The sequence below is a fragment of the Bufo bufo genome, chromosome 6 (genome assembly GCF_905171765.1).
Source record: "Bufo bufo chromosome 6, aBufBuf1.1, whole genome shotgun sequence".
Classification (NCBI taxonomy): Eukaryota; Metazoa; Chordata; class Amphibia; order Anura; family Bufonidae; genus Bufo; species Bufo bufo.
Genome location: NC_053394.1, coordinates 364368059 through 364395495, shown reverse-complemented (window position 1 = coordinate 364395495; position 27437 = coordinate 364368059). Strand labels below are relative to the sequence as shown.

Here is a 27437-nt window from a genome sequence, read left to right as displayed (position 1 = left end):
TGTTCAGCTGACATTTGTACATCACTAATGTCAGCCAGGTTAATACCCATTTTCCTGCTGACAGAAACCCTCTAAGAAGGGCCATGAATATCAAAATCTCGGACAACCCCTTAATTGAAGACAGCCCACATGTTAAAAGTCATCAGATGTGCAAATACGTTTTCAAATCTGAAAAGATTGATGCTATTAGTTACAGCACAGTGGAAAGATTCAGGAAAATCTGGCCCATTTTAAAAGGCAAGTCTATATTTAAAGGGAATGTGTCACCTATTGTTTTTTTCCCTGCTAGTTAGAACCTAATAGCGACACATATCCTTTTTTCTAATAATTTTCTGAACATTATTATGAGGGCAGCCATCTTGCCTGAGCTGTTGTTAAAAGCATTTAGAGAGATGCTTTACAGCAACCACCACAGACCATGGACGCAATGGACTGGAGGGGACGCATTGATATCTATTAGAGCGTTTTCTAGGCATGTTCTGTGAATGGTGGATCCTGTGTTATTTATACAGAGGTGTTACCTGTCAATGTAATCTTACCTGTGCTGATGATAATGAGATGACTGTTGGAAAGTGAGCTGATGAAGAAGTAGTGTGTATTATTAGGCTTAGTGGCCGGTGCAAAAAACACAAGATTATAGGATATTTTTTAAATACAGATAGTGACTTTAGAAAATTACAAGTAACCACCAAAAATTCGTTAAAAATATGTTTAATATAAAAACTTGATTTAAACAATAGGTCAGTTTTTGATGACACATTCCCTTTATGCAACTTTTATCCCAAAGTGGGGAAGTATGAGTGAATGAATCGGATCATATGGATCCCTGAAAATAATTTTTTTCAATTTTGTTTTGAAAGTGGGAAATATATTGAGATATGCCCGGTCAATTGTAGAGTATACAGCATATAGAAGATATGCATTGGTGTCGTGTATCTTATATCTTATCAATTAGAATTTTTTGATGCAGAAGGAGCCATTGTGTAATCATCTCTTGATTAATTAGGGAAACATGTAAAATCAAATGGTTTCCATGGATGACCGGTGACTACTTCACTCCAATCACTGCTGTGCCCCAGGTCAGTAAATTCTTTGGCAGCCACCTGGACAAAAACAGTGGACCCTGGTCGAATTCCAGTGAGAACTAAAGATGTCTGTTCATAAGGTCCAACCTGCGAGGTGTAGAAAAAAAATATATAAATGCAAGATGAATATAATCACATTTCTGTGCTAAAAATATAGTGGTCCCTCAAGATACAATGGTCTCAGGCAGGGGCGGACTAGAAACTTAAAGGGGTTGTCCGGGTTCAGAGCTGAACCTTGTTATACCCAGAATTTCACCCCTCCGGACTCCCTGATGTTAGCATCGTAGCATTTCATGCTCCGATGCTCTGCCTTGCCCTGTGCAGGATCGCTCAGGGCAAGGGCTTTTTTTATTTACAATAACACACTGCTGGGCGGAGGCTTTACCTTCACCGTCCGTTTTACAAGCTAGGGCAGCGCTAAAGCCCGCCCATCGGTCCTGGTGACATCATCAGATCGTTATGTACCTGGCTGTGAGGAGGGTTCAGGCAGGCCCCTGGGCATCAGCCAACCCCTGGTCTCAAGATACAATATTTTCAACTTACGATGGTCTTTCCAGGGCCACTGTAACTTGGAACTAGACTCAACGTACAATGCATCAGACTCAGAATCAATCAATTAACATGGCCACTTCTCTGGTAAAACACCTCCTCTTTACAGTACAGTATGGTACCTACCTGTACCAGGATGAACTGCACCCGTACAATGTGTGCTACACAGCACCCTGAAGAAGCTCCTGTCTACTACATACACTGCTCAAAAAAATAAAGGGAACACAAAAATAACACATCCTAGATCTGAATTAATTAAATATTCTTCTGAAATACTTTGTTCTTTACATAGTTGAATGTGCTGACAACAAAATCACACAAAAATTAAAAAATGAAAATCAAATTTTTTAACCCGTGGAGGTCTGGATTTGGAGTCACCCTCAAAATTAAAGTGGAAAAACACACTACAGGCTGATCCAACTTTGATGTAATGTCCTTAAAACAAGTCAAAATGAGGCTCAGTAGTGTGTGTGGCCTCGACGTGCCTGTATGACCTCCCTACAACGCCTGTGCATGCTCCTGATGAGGTGGCGGACGGTCTCCTGAAGGATCTCCTCCCAGACCTGGACTAAAGCATCTGCCAACTCCTGGACAGTCTGTGGTGCAACGTGACGTTGGTGGATAGAGCGAGACAGGATGTCCCAGATGTGCTCAATTGGATTCAGGTCTGGGGAACGGGCGGGCCAGTCCATAGCATCAATGCCTTCGTCTTGCAGGAACTGCTGACACACTCCAGCCACATGAGGTCTAGCATTGTCTTGCATTAGGAGGAACCCAGGGCCAACAGCACCAGCATATGGTCTCACAAGGGGTCTGAGGATCTCATCTCGGTACCTAATGGCAGTCAGGCTACCTCTGGCGAGCACATGGAGGGCTGTGCGGCCCTCCAAAGAAATGCCACCCCACACCATTACTGACCCAATGCCAAACCGGTCATGCTGGAGGATGTTGCAGGCAGCAGAACGTTCTCCACGGCGTCTCCAGACTCTGTCACGTCTGTCACATGTGCTCAGTGTGAGCTTTCATCTGCTTTCATCTGAAGAGCACAGGGCGCCAGTGGCGAATTTGCCAATCTTGGTGTTCTCTGGCAAATGCCAAACGTCCTGCACGGTGTTGGGCTGTAAGCACAACCCCCACCTGTGGATGTCGGGCCCTCATATCACCCTCATGGAGTCTGTTTCTGACCGTTTGAGCAGACAAATGCACATTTGTGGCCTGCTGGAGGTCATTTTGCAGGGCTCTGGCAGTGCTCCTCCTGTTCCTCCTTGCACAAAGGCGGAGGTAGCGGTCCTGCTGCTGGGTTGTTGCCCTCCTACGGCCTCCTCCACGTCTCCTGATGTACTGGCCTGTCTCCTGGTAGCGCCTCCATGCTCTGGACACTATGCTGACAGACACAGCAAACCTTCTTGCCACAGCTCGCATTGATGTGCCATCCTGGATAAGCTGCACTACCTGAGCCACTTGTGTGGGTTGTAGACTCCGTCTCATGCTACCACTAGAGTGAAAGCACCGCCAGCATTCAAAAGTGACCAAAACATCAGCCAGGAAGCATAGGAACTGAGAAGTGGTCTGTGGTCACCACCTGCAGAACCACTCCTTTATTGGGGGTGTCTTGCTAATTGCCTATAATTTCCACCTGTTGTCTATCCCATTTGCACAACAGCATGTGAAATTGATTGTCACTCAGTGTTGCTTCCTAAGTTGGCAGTTTGATTTCACAGAAGTGTGATTGACTTGGAGTTACATTGTGTTGTTTAAGTGTTCCCTTTATTTTTTTGAGCAGTGTAGAAATTGATTTACAGAATGCAGCATTTAATCCTTACTATTATATATAAGGACTTGTTTCATCTTTATGTTATCTGCTTATTTTTCTTAAATCTTCATTTTCTCTTGGACTCAAATTACAGTAGTTTCAAAATACAATGGTCGTCCCGAAACCAATTAATATTGTAAATTGAGGGATCGCTGTATATAATATATCTTTATACACATAATATAGTTTTTTTCTCCCAGGCTGTGAGCTGTGCGCTGCGATTGGCCAGCGCTACAGCCTAGGAGAAGGAGACGCCCACAGGACAAGGGAAGACACCGCCTACTATAACTTACAGAGCAAAGGTACCGGAGGACATAACGGGAGAACGGAGCGGCGCCCGGGGATAATAGTAAGTGCAGTGAGATCCCCGGGCGCCGCTCCATATGTCAGCATACTTAGTTCACATTGTTTTTACAAGTGAAAGGTCCTCTTTAAATGCTGCCATCACCCCCCCACTGACAAGGCGGCAATTATCTGGAACATTTAGTTTGTTCCCAATAATTGCCTGACATATCAGTCTGTGTAAAAGGAACTTGAAAGGGATTGTGCCCTGAAATATATTCTACAATTTTTCAAACCAGCACCTGGATCTGAATCCTTTTGCAATTGCATGTAATTAAACATTTAGTATAGCCAGTGAGCTATTCAATAAAATGTATCTGGATAGCGCCACCTGCTGTTTGTTTTTTTCCTTATTTCTCCGTCCACCTCACTGAGGTGGTCGCACGTGCTCAGTTCTAATCTTCAACTGCCACTAGCCATATCTACTGTTAGAATCTGTGACAGTTACAGGGAAAGAGCTACAGCTGAAAGGACCCCCCCAGCTATGATAGGGAGAGAGTTGCAACAGAAAGGACACACCTCCTGAGCTGCCAGCCTAAAATAAAACTAGCAGAGAAACTAGAGCAGTGATTGGGGAGATCTCTGGATCCATGTGAGGTACAGGGCTGGTTCTGGCTTTGTTAGAAATAGATTGTAATGTACTATATGATGTCTGCTTTTCATTTTTAAATCAATCATGGCTGCTTCCTTATGTGCGAATGTAGTATTGCTTGTGGAGGAGAAGAGCTGTGGACTATTCAGGGTCCCTCCTCACAAGCCCAAAGGCAACCAAGTGAAGTTTCACGCCAATGCTCTTCTAGAATAATTCATAGATATCGTCCTATATAGGGGTTTTCCCCTGCATTATTTCCTATCCACAGCACTGTACCCGCTATCTCCAGCAGTCCCATATTGTTGAATGAAGCAGCACTGCGCATGCACAAATGGGGGACCACAAGAGCCCTGATCTCATGATCGTTGGCGATTCCAGCAGTCTGATCCCCACTGATCAGACACCTATCCCCAGGGACGGACTGGCAACTTAAAGGGATTGTCTCACTTCAGTAAGAGGCATTTATCATGTAGAGAAAGTTAACACAAGGCACTTACTAATGTATTGTTATTGTCCATATTGTCGCCTTTTCTTCCTGGATTCATTTTTCCATCACATTATACACTGCTCGTTTCCATGGTTACAGACCACCCTGCAATCCATCAGTGGTGGTCGTGTTTGCACACTATAGGAAAAAGAGCTCTCATGGTCCCGGCCACCAGAGAGGCTGACGCTTTTTCCTATACTGTGCAAGCATGACCACCACTGATGGATTGCAGGGTGGTCTGTAACCATGGAAACGAGCAGTGTATAATGTGATGGAAAAATAAATCCAGCCAGCAAAGAAAGCAATATGTACAATCACAATATATTAGTAAGTGCCGTGTATTAACTTGCTCTACATGATAAATGCAACTTACTGAAGTGAGACAACCCCTTTAAGCCTCATGCACACGTCTGTGAAACACGGACAGTGTGATACCGGCCTGTATTTCTTCTGAGTGCAGGAGCGCATGGCATCATTGGTTGCTATGACGCCGTGCGCTTCCTGCTGCCGCCGCAGTACAGTAATACACTGGTATGATCTATACCAGTGTATTACTGTACTGCGGCGGCAGCAGGAACCAATGACACTGTGCTCTCCTGCACTCAGAAGCAATCCAGGCCGGTCTCACACGGTGTTTCACGGATGTGTGCATGAGGCTTTAAAGTGGCCCTGGAAAAAAATAAATAAAAGTGGCCCCATTCTGTAGTCAGGTCCAAATGGACAGAAGGCAAGGCCAACAATACCACATTGTGGCTCAAAATACCACCTCAACAGAGCCAAATACCACAACAGTGCATCACAAAAAATACTGCACCAGCAGCACAAAATAAACCCCCTAAAACGGTCACTGGTGGGCGTGAAGTGAGTTCAGACGGCCCCCTGGGCATCGGCCTGCCGGGAAGTTTCCCTGTATGGTCTATGGCCAGTTCACCCCTGCCTATCCCCTATCCTAGGGATATGCATTGTTTGTGGGGAAACCCCCTTTAAGATACATTAAAGGAGTTCTCCAGTAATTAAGAAAATGAAAATACTTAAATATTACTTTATTTTAAATACATTCTCCAATACCTTTCATTTTTTATAATGGCTTGTTTTGTCTGGGGAGCAATCATCAGGGGAAATAAAATGGCCGCCGTCCCATTAGTTCACACAAAACCTGTCCTGATCACACATGAGGACAAGTTATTTTACAACACTGAGGTAAAGAGCTGCCTCCTCCTCCTCTCTACTTGTCAGGGATTAGGATCCTGAATACAGATGATAAGAACTATAGCTGAATCTCTGGGGAATTTAGTTCATGAGGAGACATGAGGTACAGAGAGGACGGACAGGACCGACTGTGGTAATGTGGAGCTGTGGTAATGTAGACTGCATACAAGAGCTGCTGCTCATTAGCCACATCTCACTCTCCTCTCATGTCTCCTTATAATCTCCATTCCCGCAGAGATTCACCTGTATTCAGGATCATGATTCCTGACAAGCAGAGCAGAGAGGAGGATGACGCAGCACTATGGGTCATTGTGGTGAAGTAACTTGTCCTGCTGTGTGATTAGGACAGGTTTTGTGTGTACTGATCTGGACGGCGGCCATTTTATTTCTCCTAATGATTGCTCTCTAGACAAAACAAGCCATTCTAAGTAATGCCAAGTATTTGTGAATGTATTTATTTATTATAAAATAATATTTAACTATTTTCATTTTTTTAAATTCCTGCAGAACCCCTTTAATAAATGTAGCACAAAGCAGTCCTTGCTGCCCACACAATGTTTGAATGCCCCTTTGTTTTTCAATCGTGTATCAATAAACTCAGGCATAAACTCAACTGAAGTTAAATAACACACTTTATGTAATGTTTGCATATAAAGATTAGCATGAATCATGAACTGGAACAAGTTCCATTTCTTACCATTGTGAAGAATTTATAACCCGCCTTTCTGTACCGGACCTTGTACTTCAGTGGAAAGATCTCCAGATATGGCCAAGAAGGTGGAGGCTGCCATTGTACATATAATTTCTTGCTTTCTCGGCATATGGAGGATATGCTGACATTGACTGGTGGATCAGGACGTACTGTGGAATAAAACACTAACGATGATAAGCTATTCCATGTGTAATGATGAGTATATATCCTCACAAGTGGTCAGTAGACCGTTGTGCAGATCATGGTTTCTCCTCCAGTCACATCATTGACTGGACTCTGATTCTGCCACCGGTCCTGTGATTTTATACCGCAGTGCATTTCTATTCTAAACAGGCATGGGTGTATCTCTGGACAGGCAACCTTCTGTGAATTCAAGGACAGTCCTTAAAAAGAAAATGATTTGCTCCTTGTGGAAATGCCACCCAACCATTTTGGACATCTTCAGTCAATTTGCTGTGTACTTATACATGGCAGGAAGATAATAGGCCCGCCTAAAGGGGCATTCCCATCTCCCACAGGATATGCCATAAATATCCAGTAGATACAGGTCCCACTCTGGGGCCTGCACTTGTATTGAGAATAGTGGTCCACTGACCCGTGTCTTGTGGTTGCTGTGGATGGAGAGGTGACCACACATGCACTTCTCTTGCCATTCATTTCTAATTGAGTAGCCTGATTAAGCCTCCTGTGAATATGTCCAAAATGTCCAGGATGGGAATAATTCTTTAAATGACCAGGCCAGGATTCAGGAGTCTGGCTGTGTTTGCAAGGCTTCTTCAAAATGCTAGGGAGCTACATAGTGGTCTTTCCTGTGTAATTTCCAGGTCACCCTTATTAACCGTTTAAAATTCTTGTAGCCTGCGTCCTATGTTAATGACCTGTACGAGTCATGTGATCAATCCCCTTTCTCCAGAGGAGCGAGGCCATCCTGGCTTGAATAACATCCCACAGACCAGGATAGGTCATTACAATCCAGCTCTGGTGGTATCCGGTACATGCACAGTGCACAGATGGAGCTGTAGTCAGTAAGCCTTGCTTAACTGTGCATGTGCCAGATGCCATTGGGGCCTATTGGACGTTAAGTTGGGCAATCAGGACCGCCGATGGGTTATTAATGGGGTTTTCCAGGAGTACCAAATTGAAGACCTTCAGGATAGGTCATCAATATCTGATTGGTAGGGGTCCAACTCCAGCCCCCTCTCAATCAGCTGTTTAAAGAAGCCACGGTGTGAGATGCGGCTTTGTCGTAGGCCAGTGATGTCATGTTCAGGAGTCACATGGCCTATGTGCAGCTCGTTCCCATTCAAGTAAATAGGACTGGACTGTAATACCAAACACAGCCACTATTCATTGTATGGCGCAGTTCTTTGTATGCTCTTCAAACAGATGATCGCGGTGGCGGCGCCTTGGGTCGGGGGGATAAGTCATCAACATTGTACTCCCAGAAAACCCATTTAACATAAAAGCACTGTTGTAAAAATTAATGTTCTACTTTCTTACGCTAAAATGGACAGTTTAAATAGAGGCCTATTTACAAACCCATTTGGGTGCACTGCCATGGTGGGGGTTTAGGGGCAGAAAATGCAGTGACAGGTTCCCTTTAAGCCTCATGCACCCGGCCGTTGCTCGGCCATTCCGTGCATTGGAGACAGCAATTTGCGGTCCCCAATGCATGGGCAACATCAGTGCAGATTCCGCAGATGGATCCAGACCCATTCAACTTGAATGGGTCTGTGGTCTGGCCGCACCGCAAAAAAGTAGTGCATACACTACTTTTTTGGGTGGTGTGGAGGCATGGACAGAAACTTCATGGAAGCGTTCCGTGGGGTTCCGTGCCTCCGTTCCACACCAGACCTTCCGGATTGCAGACCCATTCAAGTAAATGCTGTTTGCATGTGCATGAGGCCTTAAAATAAGAGTGGTGATAAGTGACATTGTCTAAAGTATTTTGCAGTGTTTTTTCTTTTTTTTTTTTTTTTTTTTTTATAGTCCTCAGCCTCAGCATTCCTACCCTGTGTGAATATACTGACATACTGCAGAAAGTGCTATACACAATCACAAGTGCACAGTTATTCTCACTGATGTTCTCCATGAAGAAATAGTGCAGTTGCGTTATCGATCCCAGCTGGTTGAGGGCTGTCACATTAAGAAGATACGGAAACTCTTCAAACATCTGAAAGTTACTTATCAGGCAGCTGTTTGGATTCTTTTCAAGCTGCATACACTTTTCAGGTGGCTTTGGACCCATCAACCCCAACCTAGAAAGAAAATAATAATTTTTTAGATGAATTGTGTTTGATCGGGTAAAATCATCAAAATTAGCTTTTTTTTGTTCATCAAAACTGTCCCACAATACATTGATGAATTGCATTAAAGGGAATCTGTCACCTATTTTGATCCTATAATACTGTTAACATAGCAATGTGCAATAAAGTACCTTCATTCCTGCATGTGTCCTCTTTCTTTTATTAAACTTTTCATTCAGATGAAAAAGCGATTTTTCTGATATGCAAATTAAGTCTCAAGGTGCCCAAAGGGGCGTTATTACTCTGCTCTAGCGCCCAGTAACGCCCCCCTGCAGTGCCCAGCCCGCCTTTCTTCCAAGCCCAGCACGCCTCCTAAGAAATAAATGTGGGAGGTGCCGTTCGGCAAGTATGTGGGAGTACATTTATTTCTTAGGAGGCGTGCTGGGCTTGAAAGAAAGGCGGGCTGGGCACTGCAGGGGGGCGTTACTGGGCGCTAGAGCAGAGTAATAACGCCCCTTTGGGCACCTTGAGACTTAATTTGCATATCAGAAAAATCGCTTTTTCATCTGAATGAAAAGTTGAATAAAAGAAAGAGGACACATGCAGGAATGAAGGTACTTTATTGCACATTGCTATGTTACCGGTATTGTAGGCTGAAAATAGGTGACAGATTCCCTTTACAGGGAACCTGTCACCAGTTTTATGGTGTCCTAACTAAGGGCAACATAAATAAGTAATTGACTCTTAGCAAAATGCTGGGTCACTTTCTTTAATTGACCCAGTCAATCTGCCAACATCTTGTATTGAAAAGCTCCAGCTGATAATGATGAGTCCTGAATATTCATGAGCTCCTGACTCTCCCCGCCCACCTGCTGCTGAATGACAGTTTGTTTCCATATGAATCAGCAGCAGGTGGGCAGGGGAGTGGCTATAGCTCTGAATTAAATATACGCTGGACTCAATGACATCACACTGGACTCCAATCAGCTCATTAGCATGCAGCATCTTTGTGTGTATATTATGAGGTAACCATCTGTCACACCAGTAAGTGAATACATCTAAGGTACTTTTTCGTAGTTAATGATTGTATATAATTAGTTAGATTATAATCAAATATCCACATGACAGGTTCCCTTTAAAGGGGTTGCAGATATTGATGACCTATCCACCGGTGGGGGTCTGACACCTGGCACCCCCATCGAGTAACTGTTTTGGGCTGCCAATGTGCCAGAAACTACAGTATACAATGTACGGATTTGGAGGGGGTCCTTTCTATTGCACCTCAGGGATCTATCCCTATCACAGATCAGGAGGCATTTGAAAGATGGAACTGAGCATGTGTATCCACATCAGGGAGGTGGACAGAGAAATAAGAAAAATAACAAACAGCAGGTGGAGCTATACAGATAGATTTCATTGAATAACTCGGTGGCTATAATACAATTTTTGATTACATGAAATTACAAAAGTATTCAGATCCAGGTGCTGGTTTAAATGCCAGGGTCGTGGCAGTTGAATGAGAGCTGCAACCTCCTCAGTCCATCTACCAGCACGCTCCATTCAAAGTCTATGGGACTGCCGGTGATAGCCAAGTACAGTATTGGACTACTTCTGGCAGTCACATAGAGTTTTAATGGAGTGGCACTGCTTGACTATTGTTCCAAGAAAACAGGGGACACAGGACCCCACACGTATGATTGTCACGGTCCCAGCGGGTAAGTGATAAGTTGTCATTCTTTAAGTAGGACCTGATCCTGTCTCAAGAATGGGGATCCGTCTCACTTCAGGGAATGGAGAGGTGGCCAGGCTTGCACAGCTCTCTCCATTCACTTCTATGGGGCAGCCAAAAATACCCTAGCCACAATGGTTAGGAATAAGCCCTCAGTCTCATTCCACCGTGGAGCAGGTGCTAGACGGTCTAATTTCATATAACAGCGTTTCCCAACCAGTGTGCCTCCAGTTGTAGTTTTGCAATAGCTGGAGGCAAGCTGATTGGGAAACACTGTTATATGCCCATTCTCTACCTTCATATGCCCATTCCCCTCCTTATATGCCAGTGTTTCGCAACCAGTGTGCCTCCAGCTGTTGCAAAACTATACCTCCCAGCATGCCCGCACAGCCTTTGGCATGCTGGGAGTTGTAGTTTTGCAACAGCTGGAGGCACGCTGGTTGAGAAACACTGGCATATGCCCATTCTCTCCCTTCATAATGCAGCAGGGGGGCACTACCGAACAGGTAATTGACATGTACTGTACAGAAACTAACAATATTTTTTATTGCATGTATATTAATAATACTTCATTTAAAATGTCCTATTCATTGTATGGAAAGCCGGAATTAGTACTTACCGGTAATTCACTTTCCATGAGATCACCACGACGGCCATACAAGGAGATTGACCCCTGACCTCTGTAGGGGCAGGAAGCAGAGAAAGGTTTAAATGCTCCCCTCCCACCACCAAACACCAGTGCTTCCAAAATATCAGAGTAAAGGGTGGTGGATACACACGTGAAAAAATAAATAAACAGGAGAAGATATTTCATCATATCAACCCCCGGGTAAACAATAGGGAGGGAAATACGGGCCGTCGTGGTGATCTTATGGTAAGTGAATTACCGGTAAGTACTAATTCCGGCTTTCCATATCATCACCACGACGGCCATACAAGGAGGTATATCAAATATGAATCTATGGGTGGGACACAGACTGAAGAACCTTTTGTCCGAAGGCCCTATCAGTCTTTTTAAAAAGATCCAACCTATAATGTTTGGCAAAAGTATGGATACTGGACCAAGTGGCTGCCCTACAGATCTCCTCTAGGGAGACACCCGCTCTTTCTGTCTGAGAAGAAGACATTGCCCTGGTAGAGTGGGCTCTGATATTGCCAGGGCAAGAAAGATTCTGTAAGGAATAACAGGAGGTGATGGTAGCTTTAAACCATCTGGCAATGGAGGACTTGGAAACTTTCTGACCCTTGTTTCTTCCTCCAAACTGGATAAAGAGGCAATCTGACTTCCTAAAGTCTTTAGTGGTCTCTAAATAATCCAGTACTGCCCGTCTGACATCAAGTGAATGAAGGGTAGATTCCCAATCATTAGATGGCTTGTTACCCAAGGAAGGGAGGGTGATCTCCTGGTCCTTATAAAATTTCGAGACTACCTTCGGTAGAAAACACGGGTCTAGTTTTAGGACTATCCTGTCATCCAGGACCTGTAGGTAAGGCTCTCTAATTGAAAGGGCCTGTAGTTCACTTATTCTCCTGGCTGAGGTGATGGCAACCAGGAATGCAGTTTTGTAGGATTTGTGCTTCAAAGAGCAGTCACTCAGAGGTTCAAATGGAGGATGTGATAGCCCCTTAAGGACGATGTCTAGATCCCAGGAAGGTACATGAGACTTTAGGGTCGGACGTAGCCTTGTTGTTGCCTTCATGAAGCGTTTTATCCACCTATGGCTTGCCAGCTCGGTGTCGTAAAAGCAACTAAGGGCTGATACTTGTACCCTGAGTGTGGATGGTCTTAATCCCATGTCGAAACCTCTTTGTAGAAAGTCCAGAATCATTTGGATGTTTGGGGCTGAGGTATTCGGTGAAGGCGAACCTGACCATGAGCAGAAACGCTTCCAGATCTTTAGGTAAATTGAAAAGGTCACCTTCTTTTTGGAAGCCTTTAGGGTTGAAATTAACGCATCTGATAGACCCTGACGCTTTAGGATCTGGGTCTCAGGATCCAGGCTGCTAGGTTGAGGAAGTCCGGGTCCGGGTGTAGGATCGGACCTTGGTGAAGGATGTCTCGTCTTTTTGGCAGAATCCAAGGACCTTCGCTGGCAAGGTTCCACAGGATTGGGAACCAGCTCCTCTTTGGCCAGTAGGGTGTCACCAGTATGACTGAAGTACTGTCCTGTATGATCTTCTGTACCACCCTCGGTATTAATGGAAGAGGGGGGAAAGCGTAATGGAGACCTCGGTTCCATCTGAAAGAGAAGGCGTCCAGAAAACTCGGGCTGTCTCTGGGATGTAGGGAACAGAAAACTGGTAACTTTGAGTTTGCTCGAGTGGCAAAGAGATCTATTGTAGGTCTCCCCCACTTGTCCACTATCATCAGGAAGACCTCCTCGTTTAAGGACCATTCCGAGTGATCTATTCTTGCCCGGCTTAGGTAGTCTGCTTCCACATTTAGAGACCCCTTCAGGTGGACTGCAGATACTGACCGGACGTTTGCTTCGGCCCAGGCGAATATTTTTGCCGACAATTCCAGCAGGCTGCACGAACCTGTGCCTCCCTGATGGTTTAAATACCTTATCACTGTCGTATTGTCTGACAGGACTCTTACATGATGGCCTTGAAGATGAACCTTTGCTTGCCTTAGAGTCTTCCAGACTGCCATCAATTCTCGAAGGTTTGATGACTGGAGGCTGAAAGATCTGGGCCAGACTCCCTGGTAATAAACTTCTCCGACCTTTGCTCCCCAACCGTACTGGCTTGCATCTGTGGTGATCTGGGCATAGGGATTTCTTGACCACTGCACCCCTCTGGAGATTTTTAGCCTGTCCTTCCACCAAAGAAGGGAGGTCTTTATCCTCTGAGGGATGATCACCCTTTGGTCTAAAGAAGATTCTCTTCTGTCCCAAACCCTGAGGATCCACATCTGTAGGGTTGGAAAATGGATCTGACACCACTGAACGGACGGTATGCAGGATGTGAGGATCCCCAGTAGACTCATTGAGTCTCTGATGGAACAGAGATTCTTTGAGTTGAAAATGGAGATCTTCCTTTGGATGTCCTGTATCTTGCTCTGAGGTAAGCAGGTTATCTGTTTCTGGGAATCCAGGATAACCCCCAGGAACTGGATCTTTGTTGTCGGATCTAACTGAGATTTTTTTTATGTTGATCAACCAGCCCAGACTCTCTAGGGTTTGACGGAAGAAACTTAGATCTCTCAGCAGGAGAAGAGCGGAACTGTTTGAAATCAGAAAGTCGTCTAAGTACGGAAAAACTGTCAGACCTTTCTTTTGTAAAAACTCGAAGGGCTGATGATATGCCGAAGGGGAGAGAGGTGAATTGGTAATGAAGGATTCTGCCGTGATGGTCTCTGACCGCGAACCTTAAGAACCGTTGAGAGCTGGGATGTATTGGTACATGATAGTAGGCGTCGGTCAGATCGACCGAGCACATTACTTAATTGCTCTGGAGCAAAGGGACTATAGATCTTAGGGTCTCCATCCTGAATTTTTGATAAGTAATGTATCTGTTCAGGCGCTTTAAGTTTATTATTGTGCGGTAGGATCCCTCCTTCTTCTTTACTAGGAAGAGGTTGGAATAGAAACCCCCTCCCTGTTCGGATAGAGGTACTTTCACCACTACCCCTTTTGCGAGTAATTCCCGGATGCCCACGTAAATGGGATGATTGAAGTCTGGGACCGCAACCTTGGTGACTAAAAACCTCTTTGGGGGAGGGTCCGAGAACTGTATTCTGTAACCCGACCTTACAATCCTCAGAGCCCGGGAGTTTGAGGATATTTCCTCCCAGAGGGGAAAAAACATCCTCAATCTCCCCCCCACCCTGATGTCACTGGTTTCCATTTCCTTTTTGGGGGGCAGAAGCGGGAGCCCCACCTCTCCCCCCTTTGGGGTAACTGAAATGGCCCGACTTGCCCTTACCAGTGTATTGACTACCTTGGTTGGAAGGGGCACGAAAGGGATACTTCCTTTTATAGACCTTCTCCTCCGGAAAAACCCTTCTTTCTATCGGAGGCCCTCTCTAGGATCTTCTCTAGTTCAGGTCCGAAGACATATTCTCCAGAGAAAGGAATGCCACATAATCTGGATTTTGACACTTTGTTCCCCGACCAGCACTTCACCCACAAGGCACGGCGAGCTGCATTGGACAGACCCGCATCCTTTGCTGAAAAACGTACCGACTCCGCGGAGGCGTCTGCCAAAAAAGCTGTAGCGGATTTTAACAGGGGAATGGCGCTCATAATGAGGCCCTATTCTCTAACTCAGAGAGCCAGATGAACATAGATCTGGCCACTGAAGTGGCTGCTATGTTCGACTTAAGCGTGAGCATGGCCGCTTCCCAGGATCTTCTCAGCAGGCCGTCAACCTTTCTATCCAGTGGATCTCTGAGCTGAGAAGCATCCTCAAATGGTAGGCTGTTTTTTTTATTGACCCTAGCTACCTGGGCGTCAATCTTAGGGATGGTATTAAATGTTCTAGCTTCTTCCTGATCAAAGAGAAGCCGGTTTTGGAAAGATCTGGCGACACCTAGCCATTTCTCCGGATCTGCCCATTCATCCAAAATCATCCCCTTGATGTTATCGTTAATAGGGAAGACTCTGGATTTCTTTACCCTGAGACCTCCAAACATTTCATCTTGTACTGATGGCGTAGAAGGGACCTCCTCTACTCCCATAGTAGCTCTGACGGCTTTTAAAAGCTCGGGCATATCCTCAGAGGAGAAATAAAATTTCCTTCTGTTTTCTGAAAAATCCCGTTCAGAGAGCTTATCTTCATCCTCCATATGTTTAGAGGAGGAAGCTGAACCCCCATAAACTTCAGAGTCGGATGAAACATCATCGTCCGATTTGTGGCGTTTAGCAGGGGGCTCCGAAACAACAGGTTTCTCTGTTTGAAGAAAGGAAAAAGCTGCAAAGGAAAATTTAATCTCTTCCTGCATCATGGACTTAATCTCGTCCATGAGGGACGGTTGTTCCTCCCGGACAATCTTAGCAATGCAATCCCTGCACAGTTTCTTAGGGTAGTCATCAGGAAGTCGTTTGAGGCATGAAATACACTTCAATGACTTCTTGGGTTTTCTCAGAGGATCTTTTGCAGTCTGGAAAAGCCAAGAGAGAACCCCATTAATAATGTGCCCTGGTGAGAGAGGAAGAAAAAAACTCTCCCCTATGGGGAACTTACGGACGGTAGAGTAGAGGCCTCGGTATGTTCAGAAGCAGACATCCTGAAGTACAGCCGCAATCAGGTAAGTACTCACCGCAGGACGCTGCAGCAGGAGAATCCATTTGAATTCTCCCGCCTCCTGAAGCCGGCCCCCTCCGTCCGCGTCACTTCCAGAAACGTCCGGCTACCCGGAAGTGACGAATTTGTATAGCGCCGCACGGCGCTGGGCGCACAAGCCGGCATGGTTTCAATGAACCAGCGGGCATTCTGTGCTCCGGGAGCAGGCCCCAGATGAACCGGAGGAGAGTCTCTCCCTTCCTCCCCCTGTCCGGCGTTAGTACGAGACCACGGGCTGACAGGGGGGGGCCCGCTAAAGCAGGTACGCAACTCCATTCCACTTCTGGACCTTCATCTCCACGGCGGCTGCCTGCGGAGACCTTTCTCCGCCCCTGTCCTCTGTAGGGACAGGAAACACTGGTGTTTGGTGGTGGGAGGGGAGCATTTAAACCTTTTCTGCTTCCTGCCCCTACAGAGGTCAGGGGTCAATCTCCTTGTATGGCCGTCGTGGTGATGATATGGAAATATTTTTCATGGGATAACCCCTCTAATATAAAATATAAAGTATGAAAAAGCTATGGTGAGGAAATGCAAAAAGTTATGGTGAGACCATAGGAGAAAAGGGTGGTGCTGCCCAATGCAGGAATAATAGAAGTCCTTGTATTAGAATAAAGTGAAGCTTTATTGTACAATGCTATGAAATGGCCCATTTGTCAGGTTCAATCCGGGTTCAAAACGCTTTATTCATAGCACTGTAAAATAAAGGGTCACTTACTTCCAATACAAGAACTTCTTTTATCATTCCTGCACTGGGCGGCACCACCCGTTCCTTCTATGCTACTGTGATACTACAACTTTTTTGGGGACCTGACCTAAAGCAAGCCACAGCCACGTTGGGAGCTTTACATTATGGGAGTTGTGCCCCCTGCACAACAAATCCAGGTAAATGTGCACCTTATCCTCTCTACATCCCACCCATTGGGCCTCTCTTTTGTTTTAAAAAGTTATGGTTGGGTGGGGAAGAAAAAAATGATTGCAAAGAAAATAAAAAATGATTTGTACAGTATTGGTGCGTCAAAAATACTTTAAATATAACTCTAGTTCACCATATTACAAAAATAAATATTACCTGTAGGTTGTAAGGAAAGTGGTATGTAAGTTGGTATCAGGCTGGAGGTCCCAGGTACAATTGACGTTCTTTGGGTAACTAGAAGACCAACATTGGATATGGAGCTTTTCTGGAGGAACTAGGTAGACCAGAACATTATTCGTCAAGTCAATGAAAAAAAAGTGTATTCTATATAAAAAGATTGTAAGGCCACCGTGGTGGATAGATGTGACAGGCTGGACCTCCTCTAATAATTTAACAGGGTGTTTTAAATTGGGGTTAAAGGGGTTGTCCAACTCTATGAATAACAAATAACAAAACGACTCTTCCCCCACTGGTCTCTGTTGTCGCGGCTCCAGCGGTACCAACACAATATGTCAACACTGCAGCCAATCACTGGCTGCAATGGTGACCTGTGTTGAGAGAGTATTATTTGTTATCAATACCATTTTTATGGGGTTGGACATCCCCTTTAATGTAACAATAAGGTTATGTCCACAGTCATATTACAATTTTTTTTTGCCACAACGCCTGTAAACTTACTGCCACATGCGAATATAGCTTTAATGACACCATAGTTAAAGGACATCTGTCAGCAGATTTGTACCTATGACAATGGCTGACCTGTTACATGTGCACTTGGCAGCTGAAGGCATCTGTGTTGGTCCCATGTTCATATGTGTCCGCATTGCTGAGAAAAATTATATTTTAATATATGCAAATGAGGAGTTCCATTACACCTAGAGGCTCTGCTCTCTATGCAACTGCTGCGCACTCTGCAAATTGATTGACAGGACCAGGCAGTAAAAACATCATCACACCTAGACCTGTCAATCACAGTGCAGAGGGCGCAGCAGTTGCATAGAGAGCAAAGCCTCTAGGTGTAATGGTAACACCACCATTGCTCCTAAAGCCTCATTTGCATATATTAACATAATTTTTCTCAGCAATGCGGGCACATATGAACATGGGACCAACACAGATGCCTTCAGCTGCTAAGTGCACATGTAACACTTCAGCCAGGGTCATAGGTACAATTCTGCTGACAGATGTCCTTTGAGAGAGCCCTTTGACTTGAAGGTGGTGTTAGGTTCTTCTGAAAATGACATCAGTATGCATTCCATCAAGACAGTAGGGGTCATATATAGAATATAAAGTTATGACAGTATATACTTGTATGAAGTGATTTTTTTGGGGTTGCGTTTGGATGTAGGAGAGTGTTAAATGGGTTGTCCCATCTCGACATTTATGGTATATTGATAACATATTCCATAAATGTTCAATAGCTTCAGTTCTCAACTCTGGGACTCGTTTCTATCTCAAGAACGGGGCTCCGAAGTCAGTGTAGAGTAAGCCACGCATGTGCGGCATCCTCTCCATTCTCTACTTTGGGACTTCTGAAAATAGCTGAGGAGCACCCTCAGCTATTTTTGGAACTCCCATAGCAGTAAATGGAGAGTAAGCCATGCACGAGCTACTACCCCTCCATTCACCTCTATAGGACCTCTAAAAATAGCCAAGTTCAGAAGTCCCACAGTGGTGAATGGAGGGGTGACCATGCTCGCGTAGCTTGCTCTCCAATGCAATCACTTCATATCCCCATTCTTGAGATAGGAATGGGTTATAGAGGTGGGATCCGAGCCTACTGGACATTTACAGGCTATCCAATCGATATTCCATAAATGTCCATATGGGAATAGTAATTGAAATGATCCATCTAATGAAATTACACAGGAGGGAAAATGAGAAACAGTATCTTGTATGCAGGATTGTAATGAGGTAAAAATAGTAGAGGAGAGCAGGGGTGTAGCTGTAGGGAGTGTGCAGTGGCTGGATGTGGGGTGGCCCAAACGCTACACTAGGTCCCCCAGACACCATTGAGGTGTCACCACATGTTGCTGCTCTCCGGAAGGGATGGTAAGGCGTGGTGCACCCCAATGGGAAATAAGTCCAGAGAGTCAGGGTCTGCAGTTAACCAGTGTGCTTCTTTACTGCAGGAATTCAGGTACAAAACAATACAGGTGAGGCATTGGGCTAACTTCTCCAGTCTCCTCACTGGCAGAAAAAGGGTTTGATGCTGAGGAAAAGCCTCAGCTAGCTGTCCCTCTCTCTGTCAGAAGGCTGGTACTCTGGACAAAGGCTGGTGATCTGTAGCAGAGTATCCCCTTCTCAGCATCATCTTCTGCTCACTCTTCTAAGCATTGTTACCTAACTGTGCTCTGACTGCTCTCCTTTATATACAGTTTCTGGCTAAACTAGAACCTTCTAGTGGGGGGGGGGGGGGGCGAGTGGAGAAACTCAGCACAAACAAATACAATGTTACAACTCCCGTCTCTCATAGACTTGCATTAGTGCTTCAATGATACTCAATGGCAATGACACAGCATCTTTTCCAGACAAAAACAAGTCTTCAGACATAACAACAGCTAAAACAGACATCCAAAAGGCCAGTCTGTCTGGTTTTGGTGGTAAACAAGTCTGGCTTTTTCCTTCCAAAACATGCTTTTCTTTAAACCTTATGGTAGCAGTGGAAAATTACCAGCTTCTTGCTATTAACTACAAAGTCCCAAAAGTCTCTCAGTTTTCATTAACCATTTCCACAGTGCTGTGCAAATACAGTGTAAATGATATTTTACATACATATAAAATGCATTTACCCAGTATTAAACAGTATACATCAATGCAAGTTAACCCTTTAAAGTGAAATAAAGTAAGGATTTGATGATTTTGCATAAGGGAAACAGGGGCAAATATCCAGACTTCAAAGTTTCCCCAATCCAGAGGTAGCAACTGCACCCAGAGCTTTCTTTACTGAATTGAAGGCGTAACATGTTATACAACCTATCCTACTATGAAACTATGCCCACCGTGAACCTATGAATTTGGTTTGTTCAGCATACCGCAAATGGCCTGGAGGCTCCACTATCTTTGCTTTCTTCACAGCAAGCGTTAACTACAATCTGCATTAGGATTGGCAGACAAGGAACCAGAGTGTTGGTATTTGGACACTGTATGGTACTGTTATGTGGGCTCCATGGTGTTAGTATTTGTTTCTGAAGGACCACTGTTGTAATATTTGTATTATTTGTAATATTTTTTTACATATAGCTTCTACTTTTTTAATAACATTTGAAATAGTAAGATGAGACTTACGTCCAAGTTGCAGTTCTGTTAGGGATAAAGTCTTGTTGCTGCGAGGGCAATGACAACTGTAATTACCGCTGTGGTGTTTCTTTGGGTGTGTTAGAGTTAGATGGCGGCTTCCATTAAAATTTATGTAATTACTGTTCTCAATTTTTCTTCCAGTAAATCTCCATTCAACATAAGGGAAAGAAGTATGACAGTGCAGTATGACCTCCTTTCCTAGTTGCCCAAACTGCTGAATAATTGGAATAGCCTCTGTAAAGAAGAGAGGTAGGCATCAAAAATTTTTTGATCAGCACTTCAGGGGCATACACAGATCTCAGCCAAACAAACTGCTTCCTTTCAGATAATATATTACAAAACTGTCTGCCAGCAGCCACCACTAGAGGGAGTTTAGTGCATAGGAATTCATACCGTTACTAGTGACTGCAATGGAAGCTCTTTGCACTGAGCTCCTCTAGGAACAACTGCATGAAAATTAAAAAATGCTGCGTTTTTCATGTCAAGAGAAGGAGTTCAGCTCTGTGCCCCCTCCCACCTCCCATACTCCTGCTTGTATGTCGCATTATTATTACATGCTAAAAGCACAGCCGCATAGATCAATGTATTTAGAGTCTCAAGGCCCCAGTGCAAAGGAGCCATTACTGCATTCTTGGCCTCTGAGGCCTTTGTTTGACATTTGTACCAATGCAAAAGAGGATGTCAGCAGACCTTGTGTGAATAAGGTGCTGTGAATTGCAGCTTTCAATTCCTGCTATTTCGAAGACACCAGCATATACTGAAGCTGTGGTTTCAATAACACTTTTTGTGCAAAAACTCATATTAAAAGGGTTGCTCTGTCTTGGCCTTTCATGGCACAGATGAGAATAACCACAGTATATGCCAACCAGGAGAGGTGGAGTTATAGAAATGGCCGATGGACCGGCACTCCATCAGCAGTTAGGATGTTTCTGTAATTTTGACCACCCCATTCTGGCTCTTACTGTGGATTTTCCTATCTCAACTATGAAAGGCCTAGACAGGGCAACCTCTGTAAGGCAACATGTGAGAAGATCTTGGCTTAAAATGCAGTGAGAATTTCACATGGGAGGGCATTGCCTAAGGAATAAAGACGCTCAACCTGTTTATCTTGCTACTTCTGGGAGCCTTGCCAAAGAGCAGTAATGATAAGATAATATTACAGTTCTCAAAATAATAAAGTACAAGTAGCAAAACAATCAAATATAGAATGCAGAAGGAGGAACCGGCTGCTGCGTTTAAGAGAGACAGAGGCAAGGCCAAGGAGTGCTAAGTAATCGAGAGTATTCCCTCAGGGTCATGCAACCACTGGTGCTTTTTTAAACCTGTTCCATCAGCCCGTCAGAGCTGTGAGAACTCTGTGACTACCATAGCTCCAATGAGCCCCCAACCTAAATAAATACCACCCAAGACCATTATTTACCAGTTAAATTCACTGTTGGTCCAGCACTTCAGCTCTTATGGTCCCTGCTGGTCACAGAGCAATGATGTCATGTACAACAGTAACCTGACCGCTGCAGCCAATCACTGGTGCAGGAAGGGGGCAGATTGAGGACATGTCAGGGGCCCTAACATTTTTAAGAAATGTTAAAAGGTACTAGCATATCAACATAAAAGACATCAGTTTCCCGTCAATCGCCCAACCTGGGTTTCACCATCTGCTTCAACACGCCCCTGATGAAGCAGATGGTGAAACCCAGGTTAGGCGATTGATGGGAAACTGATGTTTTTTATCTTGATATGCTTGTACCTTTTAACCATTTTGTAAGTATAATAAATCTGCATGCTAACGTGATTAGAACGGAGATTTGGGCAGAAAATCTTGAAGTATATGTGGTATCCACCTTGTGAAGACTCGCTCAGAATAATTAGGAACAGCGCAGTTTTCTCTTTAGGACATTACTTAATGTGAACAGACCTCACTTCACTAGAAACATGCAACTCAAAGTAGGACACACAATGTTGGTTTTATTTATTGTTTGGGCCCTAAAATTTTTGCCTGGCGCAAGAACTGCCATAGATGTGCCCCATTTTATGATGAGGCGCACGCCTTATCATAAATTAGACATTTCTTACTGCAGTGCAAGGGGGAACGAAGACCAAAGTAAAAGCCATTCGTAGTAAATGTGCCCCACAGTGTTTTCCAAAAATGGCCAGTCTGGTCCTTTTAAATTCTTTGTTGAATTTTGCATCAAGCCACCTTCCAAGTTTCATTCTAGTTCCAAAGTATTCCTGCTATTTGTGGTAGTACCTGACTACTGGCTATCTGTGACGATGCTCCTGCCTTGTCCTGGTGATAAGACCTGTCTGTATTCTAGACCATGTTTACCCTCCAGCTCCTGGTGTCCATGTTCCTGCCAGTGCTCCACATCTGGTCCATGTTTGGTCTTGCTACTCCACAACTACAAGCTATATGCTACCTCAACTATGGACTTGCTGAGTCAATGCTAAAAGTTCCTCGATTGCTTAGTTACCTCACTGACTGTTTCTGTTCCCAATTCCACATTCACTGAAACCTTAACCCCTATGACTATGTTTTATCAAATTTTTTCATTTAATATTTATTCATATACAGCCAAATATTTTCCCTTTCTTCTGTTTTTACTCTACCTCCCCTCACCCAACTTAACCCTGAGAAAAAAAAAACAAAAAAAAAAACAGCAACCATCCTAATCATTTCCTCCCTCATAATCTATTATATTATACATTATTATTCAACCAACATTTCCAAAATTTATCAAAATGATCCTTCTTTCCCTTAGTATTATATATTATCCTCTCTATCTTTATCATATTCTCCACCAATCTGTTACCAAGGGTGGGTCCTTTTCAATCCATTTTTTAGTTATAATAAGTCTTGCCTGAAATAGGAGTTTACAAAATACCCCCGTCCATTTTTTAAACCCAAAATTGTACTGTGCCTCCTAATATACAAGCCACTGGATCGCCTTCTATTTGTACTCCCATCATTTTTTTTATAATATCCGCTGTCCCTGACCAATAACGAAACAATTTGGGACATCTCCAGACTAAATGATAACGCCCTACTTGTTCCATATCACATCTAGGACATTCATCTGAGGATTTCAAACCCATCCTTTTAAGCAACATTGGAGAACGATACAATCTATGAATGAAGAAGAATTGGGACCCCATGAGAGGCCCTCATTGAGACCAGAGATCTGTTCCTCAATACATCTTCCCACTGTTCCTCCGATAACCCTTCAATATCTTTCTTCCATTTCTCTTTAGCCAGTATTTTGATCTTACCCTGTTTCATTTTCAACAGTAGTCTATATCTTCTTGAAATACTCCCTTTTTCTTTTCTATTATCCAAAAATTGTTTTATATTTTCCATAAGCGCCTTTTAATATTTTTGAAAGTCTACCTGTGATGAACTAATTGCATCCCTTAATTGCAAGTATTTAAAAAAAATCTTTATTCATATAAATATACTATATATAGTATAGTAATGTTTTAACCGCAACAAGAACCCATCGATATTTGGACACTGAAGATCTTGGGCATGAAAGCATTCAAGAAACAGCGTATACAATTTGACTTCTGGATATTTTTTTTGTTTGTTTAATCTAATATATACACATCCTATAGAGTAACATTAATACAGATGAATAAAAACATAAGTCCATCAAGTGATGAACTTTGTCTTACCTTTATCCTCAGAAAATTCATAAGCAGGAAGCAGAAGTATTGCTGTGAAAGTGATTATCCAGATCATTCTTGAGTCTTGAACAAAGCGACAACAATCCCTACCATAAAATGTGGTGTCAGTCTAAAAACTGAAGTGTAAGAGTACTCCTGTTGAAAAGCGATGTTTTGTGTGTGGAGCCTGAGAGTACCTACCGTACATCAGATCCTCCTACTAGTCGGGACAGCTAAAATAAAACTCAAAAGGGGAACAAAACTTTAGCATTGCAAAACGAAACAACCTCAAACTGTAGAAGTTCCAGTTACAATCATGTGCTTTAGTGACACTCAGTTTACATGAAAATCCCGTATAGGCTTCCATGCTAGTACTAAATACTACAGTTTTCTACTAAACCTGAAAGCATATGTTCACCTACGAGCACCATTTTATTTTTAGTTTACCTACTGTAGATATAAACTATTACTGAGCACCGATTCTAACAGCCTGTATTATACAGTCCAGAGATGGTAATACTGAAAACCATCGACTGATTTGTTGGTACAGTACATCCTTAGAGGGTTGTCTCATGAAAACATCCCTTTTTTAAAACAAAAACCAGCCAGATGGTCGGCTGATTCGTCCGGTTTCTCGAAACCCTGGTGATCAGCTATTATCAACATGGGAAGTCACATCTGACCAGGCATTAATGTGACAAATGTACTTCTACATGGCGGCCATTCAAATGACACTGACATCTCCAATCCTACCGGTGGCAGTAGCATTACAGCTGTGTTACACTGGGCAGAGCCAACAAGATTCCAGTGATGGATATACAGTATTCATTGTTTAATAATGTCAAGCACAATGTAATGACATATATGTTACATGGTATTAAAGAGGTTGTGTAGTGGGTTATTAGATGACCTATCCTCAGGTCATCAATATTACATCAGCAGGATCAGCTGTTTGAAGGGGTAGCGGTGCTTGTGCGAGCGCAGTTTCACCTACAAATTTACCTGCATGTCGTCTCCTTTGTAGAGGCCGCGCAATATAATTACTTCTGCCATTCAAGTGAACAGTACTTGCAGTTGTACTTACATTGAGCAGCCTCTACAAAGGAGATGATGCGCAGGTAATTTTGAAAAGGAAGTTGTGCTTGCACAAGCACCGCTACCTTTTCAAATAGATGATCGTCGGGGGTGCCAGAGGTCAGATCCCCACCGATCTGATACTGATGACCCATCCTGACGATAGATCATTAATATTAACCAAGAATTCTACTTTATTAATCAAGGATTTTACTGTTGATGGTCTATCCTCAGGATAGGCCATCAATATCTGATCGGTGGGGGTCTGACTCCCTTCAACTCCAGTCATCATCTCTGCAGTAGCGCCATCCATTAAAGGGCTTCTGTCACTCCACTAAACTCTTTTTTTTATCTCCTTAAAATCCTTATGCTGCGATTTCTCAATATATAGGGCTATTACACAGTTTGGTTCGGTAGTTATATAAAAAAAACTGACTTTTATAATATGCAAATTACCTCTCTAGCAGCAGGTAGGGCGGCTACCTGCTGCTAGCAGCCGCATCCTCCATTCATAATGACGCCCCCTCCACGGACTGGCCCTGTCTGCGTTTTAAATCTCGCGGCGGTCTTCAGTTGGCGCAGGCGCACTGAGTGGAGGATGCTCGCTCAGCCGCTCCATCCTCAGTGCGCCGGGTGTACATGTGACATCATCGGCGCAGGCGCACTGAGGATGGAGCGGCCGAGCGAGAGCGTCCTCCACTCAGTGCACCTGCGCCAACTGATGACCGGCGCGAGATTTAAAACGCAGACAGGGCCAGTCAGAGGACGAGCGCGTTCACTGGCCCTGTCAATCAACATGAGGAGGGGGCGTCATTATGAATGGAGGATGCGGCTGCTACCAGCAAGTAGCCGCCCTACCTGCTGCTAGAGAGGTAATTTGCATATTATAAAAGTCCGTTTTTTTTATATAACTACTGAACCAAACTGAGTAATAGCCCTATATATTGAGAAATCGCAGCATAAGGATTTTAAGGAGACAAAAAAAAAAAAAAAAAAAAAAAAAGAGTTTAGTGGAGTGACAGAAGCCCTTTAAGGGTCCATTCAGTCGTCGGTAGGTGTATTGCAGTCCGCAAATTGCGGATCTGCAAAACACGGACACCGGCAATGTGCGTTCCACATTTTGCCAGCACTATTATAGTAAATGCCTTTTCTTATCGGCAGTTGCGGACAAGAATAGGACATGTTCTATTTTTTTCTGGAACGGCATTGAGGATCCGGACATGCGGGCAGCACAGTGTGCTATCCGCACCTGTTCCGGCCCTATTAAAAATAAATGGGTCTGCACCCGTTCCGCAAAATTGCGGAACAGATCCGGACCCAAGTTGCAGACGTGTGAATGGACCCTAAGTCGTAGATGGAGCTGGTTATTGCAACCCCACTCCCACTGAAGTGATTAGGACCAGTAACCAGCTCGGTCCCCTACACACAATAGGCTGAGCTATGTAACTCTGGGGAAACAAATGATCAGAGAGGTTGTGGGGCATCAGACCCCCACCGATCAGATATGCATGGCCTATCCTGTTGAGGGATTAAACTGTTTAGCTGAGATTCTATAATGTTGTGGGACCATTTAAAATGTTCAGATTACTGTACATTGCCCAATGTAAAGAAGTCACTTTCCAGATGACCAGAGCAAACTACAGATACTGACCAGTTAAGAGTGCTGGGAAATTTCAAGTGGTGAGTGTCAGAAAATCCCAAAAAGTGTTTTGTTTTTGTTTGTTTTTAGCAAAATCCCACTTGCGCAAAAATTCCCCACAAAGCGGCTATTTATTTGCAAGTTAAGATATGTCATGGTCAGAGAACAGGTTATTTTCCATAACTGTTGTTCAGTGGTTACGTAATGTACAGTCACATAGGGAAGCCACAAGGAAGTAAAGCAATAGCATGCTGCTCGTCCAGAACTGTCTCAAGTTATTATTTTTGTAAATTCGGTGCAATAAACACTTGTTTGTGTATTGCTTACCTTGGGAATAAAGTTCTGTGCAAAAGTTATAGGTGTGGAAAAAATGCTGCAAAGTTAGAATGCTTCCAAAAATTGAAGTGCTAATAGTTTATTTTTTATCAATTACCAAAATGTAAAGTCAATGAACAAAAGAGAAATCTAAATCCTATCAATATTTGGTGTGACCAGCCTTTGCCTTCAGCATCTGTTCTTCTAGGTGCACTTGTACAGTTTTTAAAGGAACACGGCAGGGAGCTTTTCCAAACATCTTGGAGAACTAACCACAGATCTTCTGTGGACGGAAGCTTGCTCAGATCCTTCTCTTTCTTCAAGTAATCCCAGACAGACTCGATGATGTTGAGACCAGGGCTCTGTGGAGGCCATATCATCACCACTTCCAGGACTCTGTACTTTTTTTTATGCTAAAGATACTTCTAAATAATATTGGCTGTATGGTCAGGGTTGATGTTCTGCTGCAGAATTAAATCTGGAGCT

General features: G+C 43.9%; 1 protein-coding gene across 2 annotated transcripts; it reads right to left on the bottom strand.

Annotated features, from left to right (window-relative positions):
• Positions 1-719: 719 nt before the first annotated feature.
• EBI3 (Epstein-Barr virus induced 3) lies at positions 720-24151 on the bottom strand. 2 transcript variants are annotated; one of them, XM_040437846.1, is made up of 6 exons: positions 23933-24151; positions 20252-20497; positions 17120-17237; positions 8869-9047; positions 6775-6938; positions 720-1172 (listed from the first exon to the last, which is right to left on the bottom strand). In XM_040437846.1, the coding sequence occupies exons 1-6, from the start codon at positions 23997-23999 to the stop codon at positions 999-1001; spliced, it is 948 nt and encodes a 315-aa protein (XP_040293780.1). In that variant the 5' UTR covers positions 24000-24151; the 3' UTR covers positions 720-998. The 2 variants fall into 2 exon arrangements, with proteins under 2 accessions (XP_040293780.1, XP_040293781.1); XM_040437847.1 differs by having other exon boundaries at positions 1036-1172; positions 8801-9047.
• Between the last annotated feature and the right edge of the window lie 3286 nt (positions 24152-27437).

Excerpts from the sequence above, each read along its gene's own strand:
- EBI3 (XM_040437846.1), bottom strand. The coding sequence starts at position 23,999 with ATGATCTGGATAATCACTTTCACAGCAATACTTCTGCTTCCTGCTTAT. Across the intron at positions 17,238-20,251 it reads AACAGAACTGCAACTTGGAC|TTCCTCCAGAAAAGCTCCAT; the intron begins GTAAGTCTCATC and ends TGGTCTACCTAG. Across the intron at positions 9,048-17,119 it reads ACTTTCCTTACAACCTACAG|GTTGGGGTTGATGGGTCCAA; the intron begins GTAATATTTATT and ends TTTTCTTTCTAG.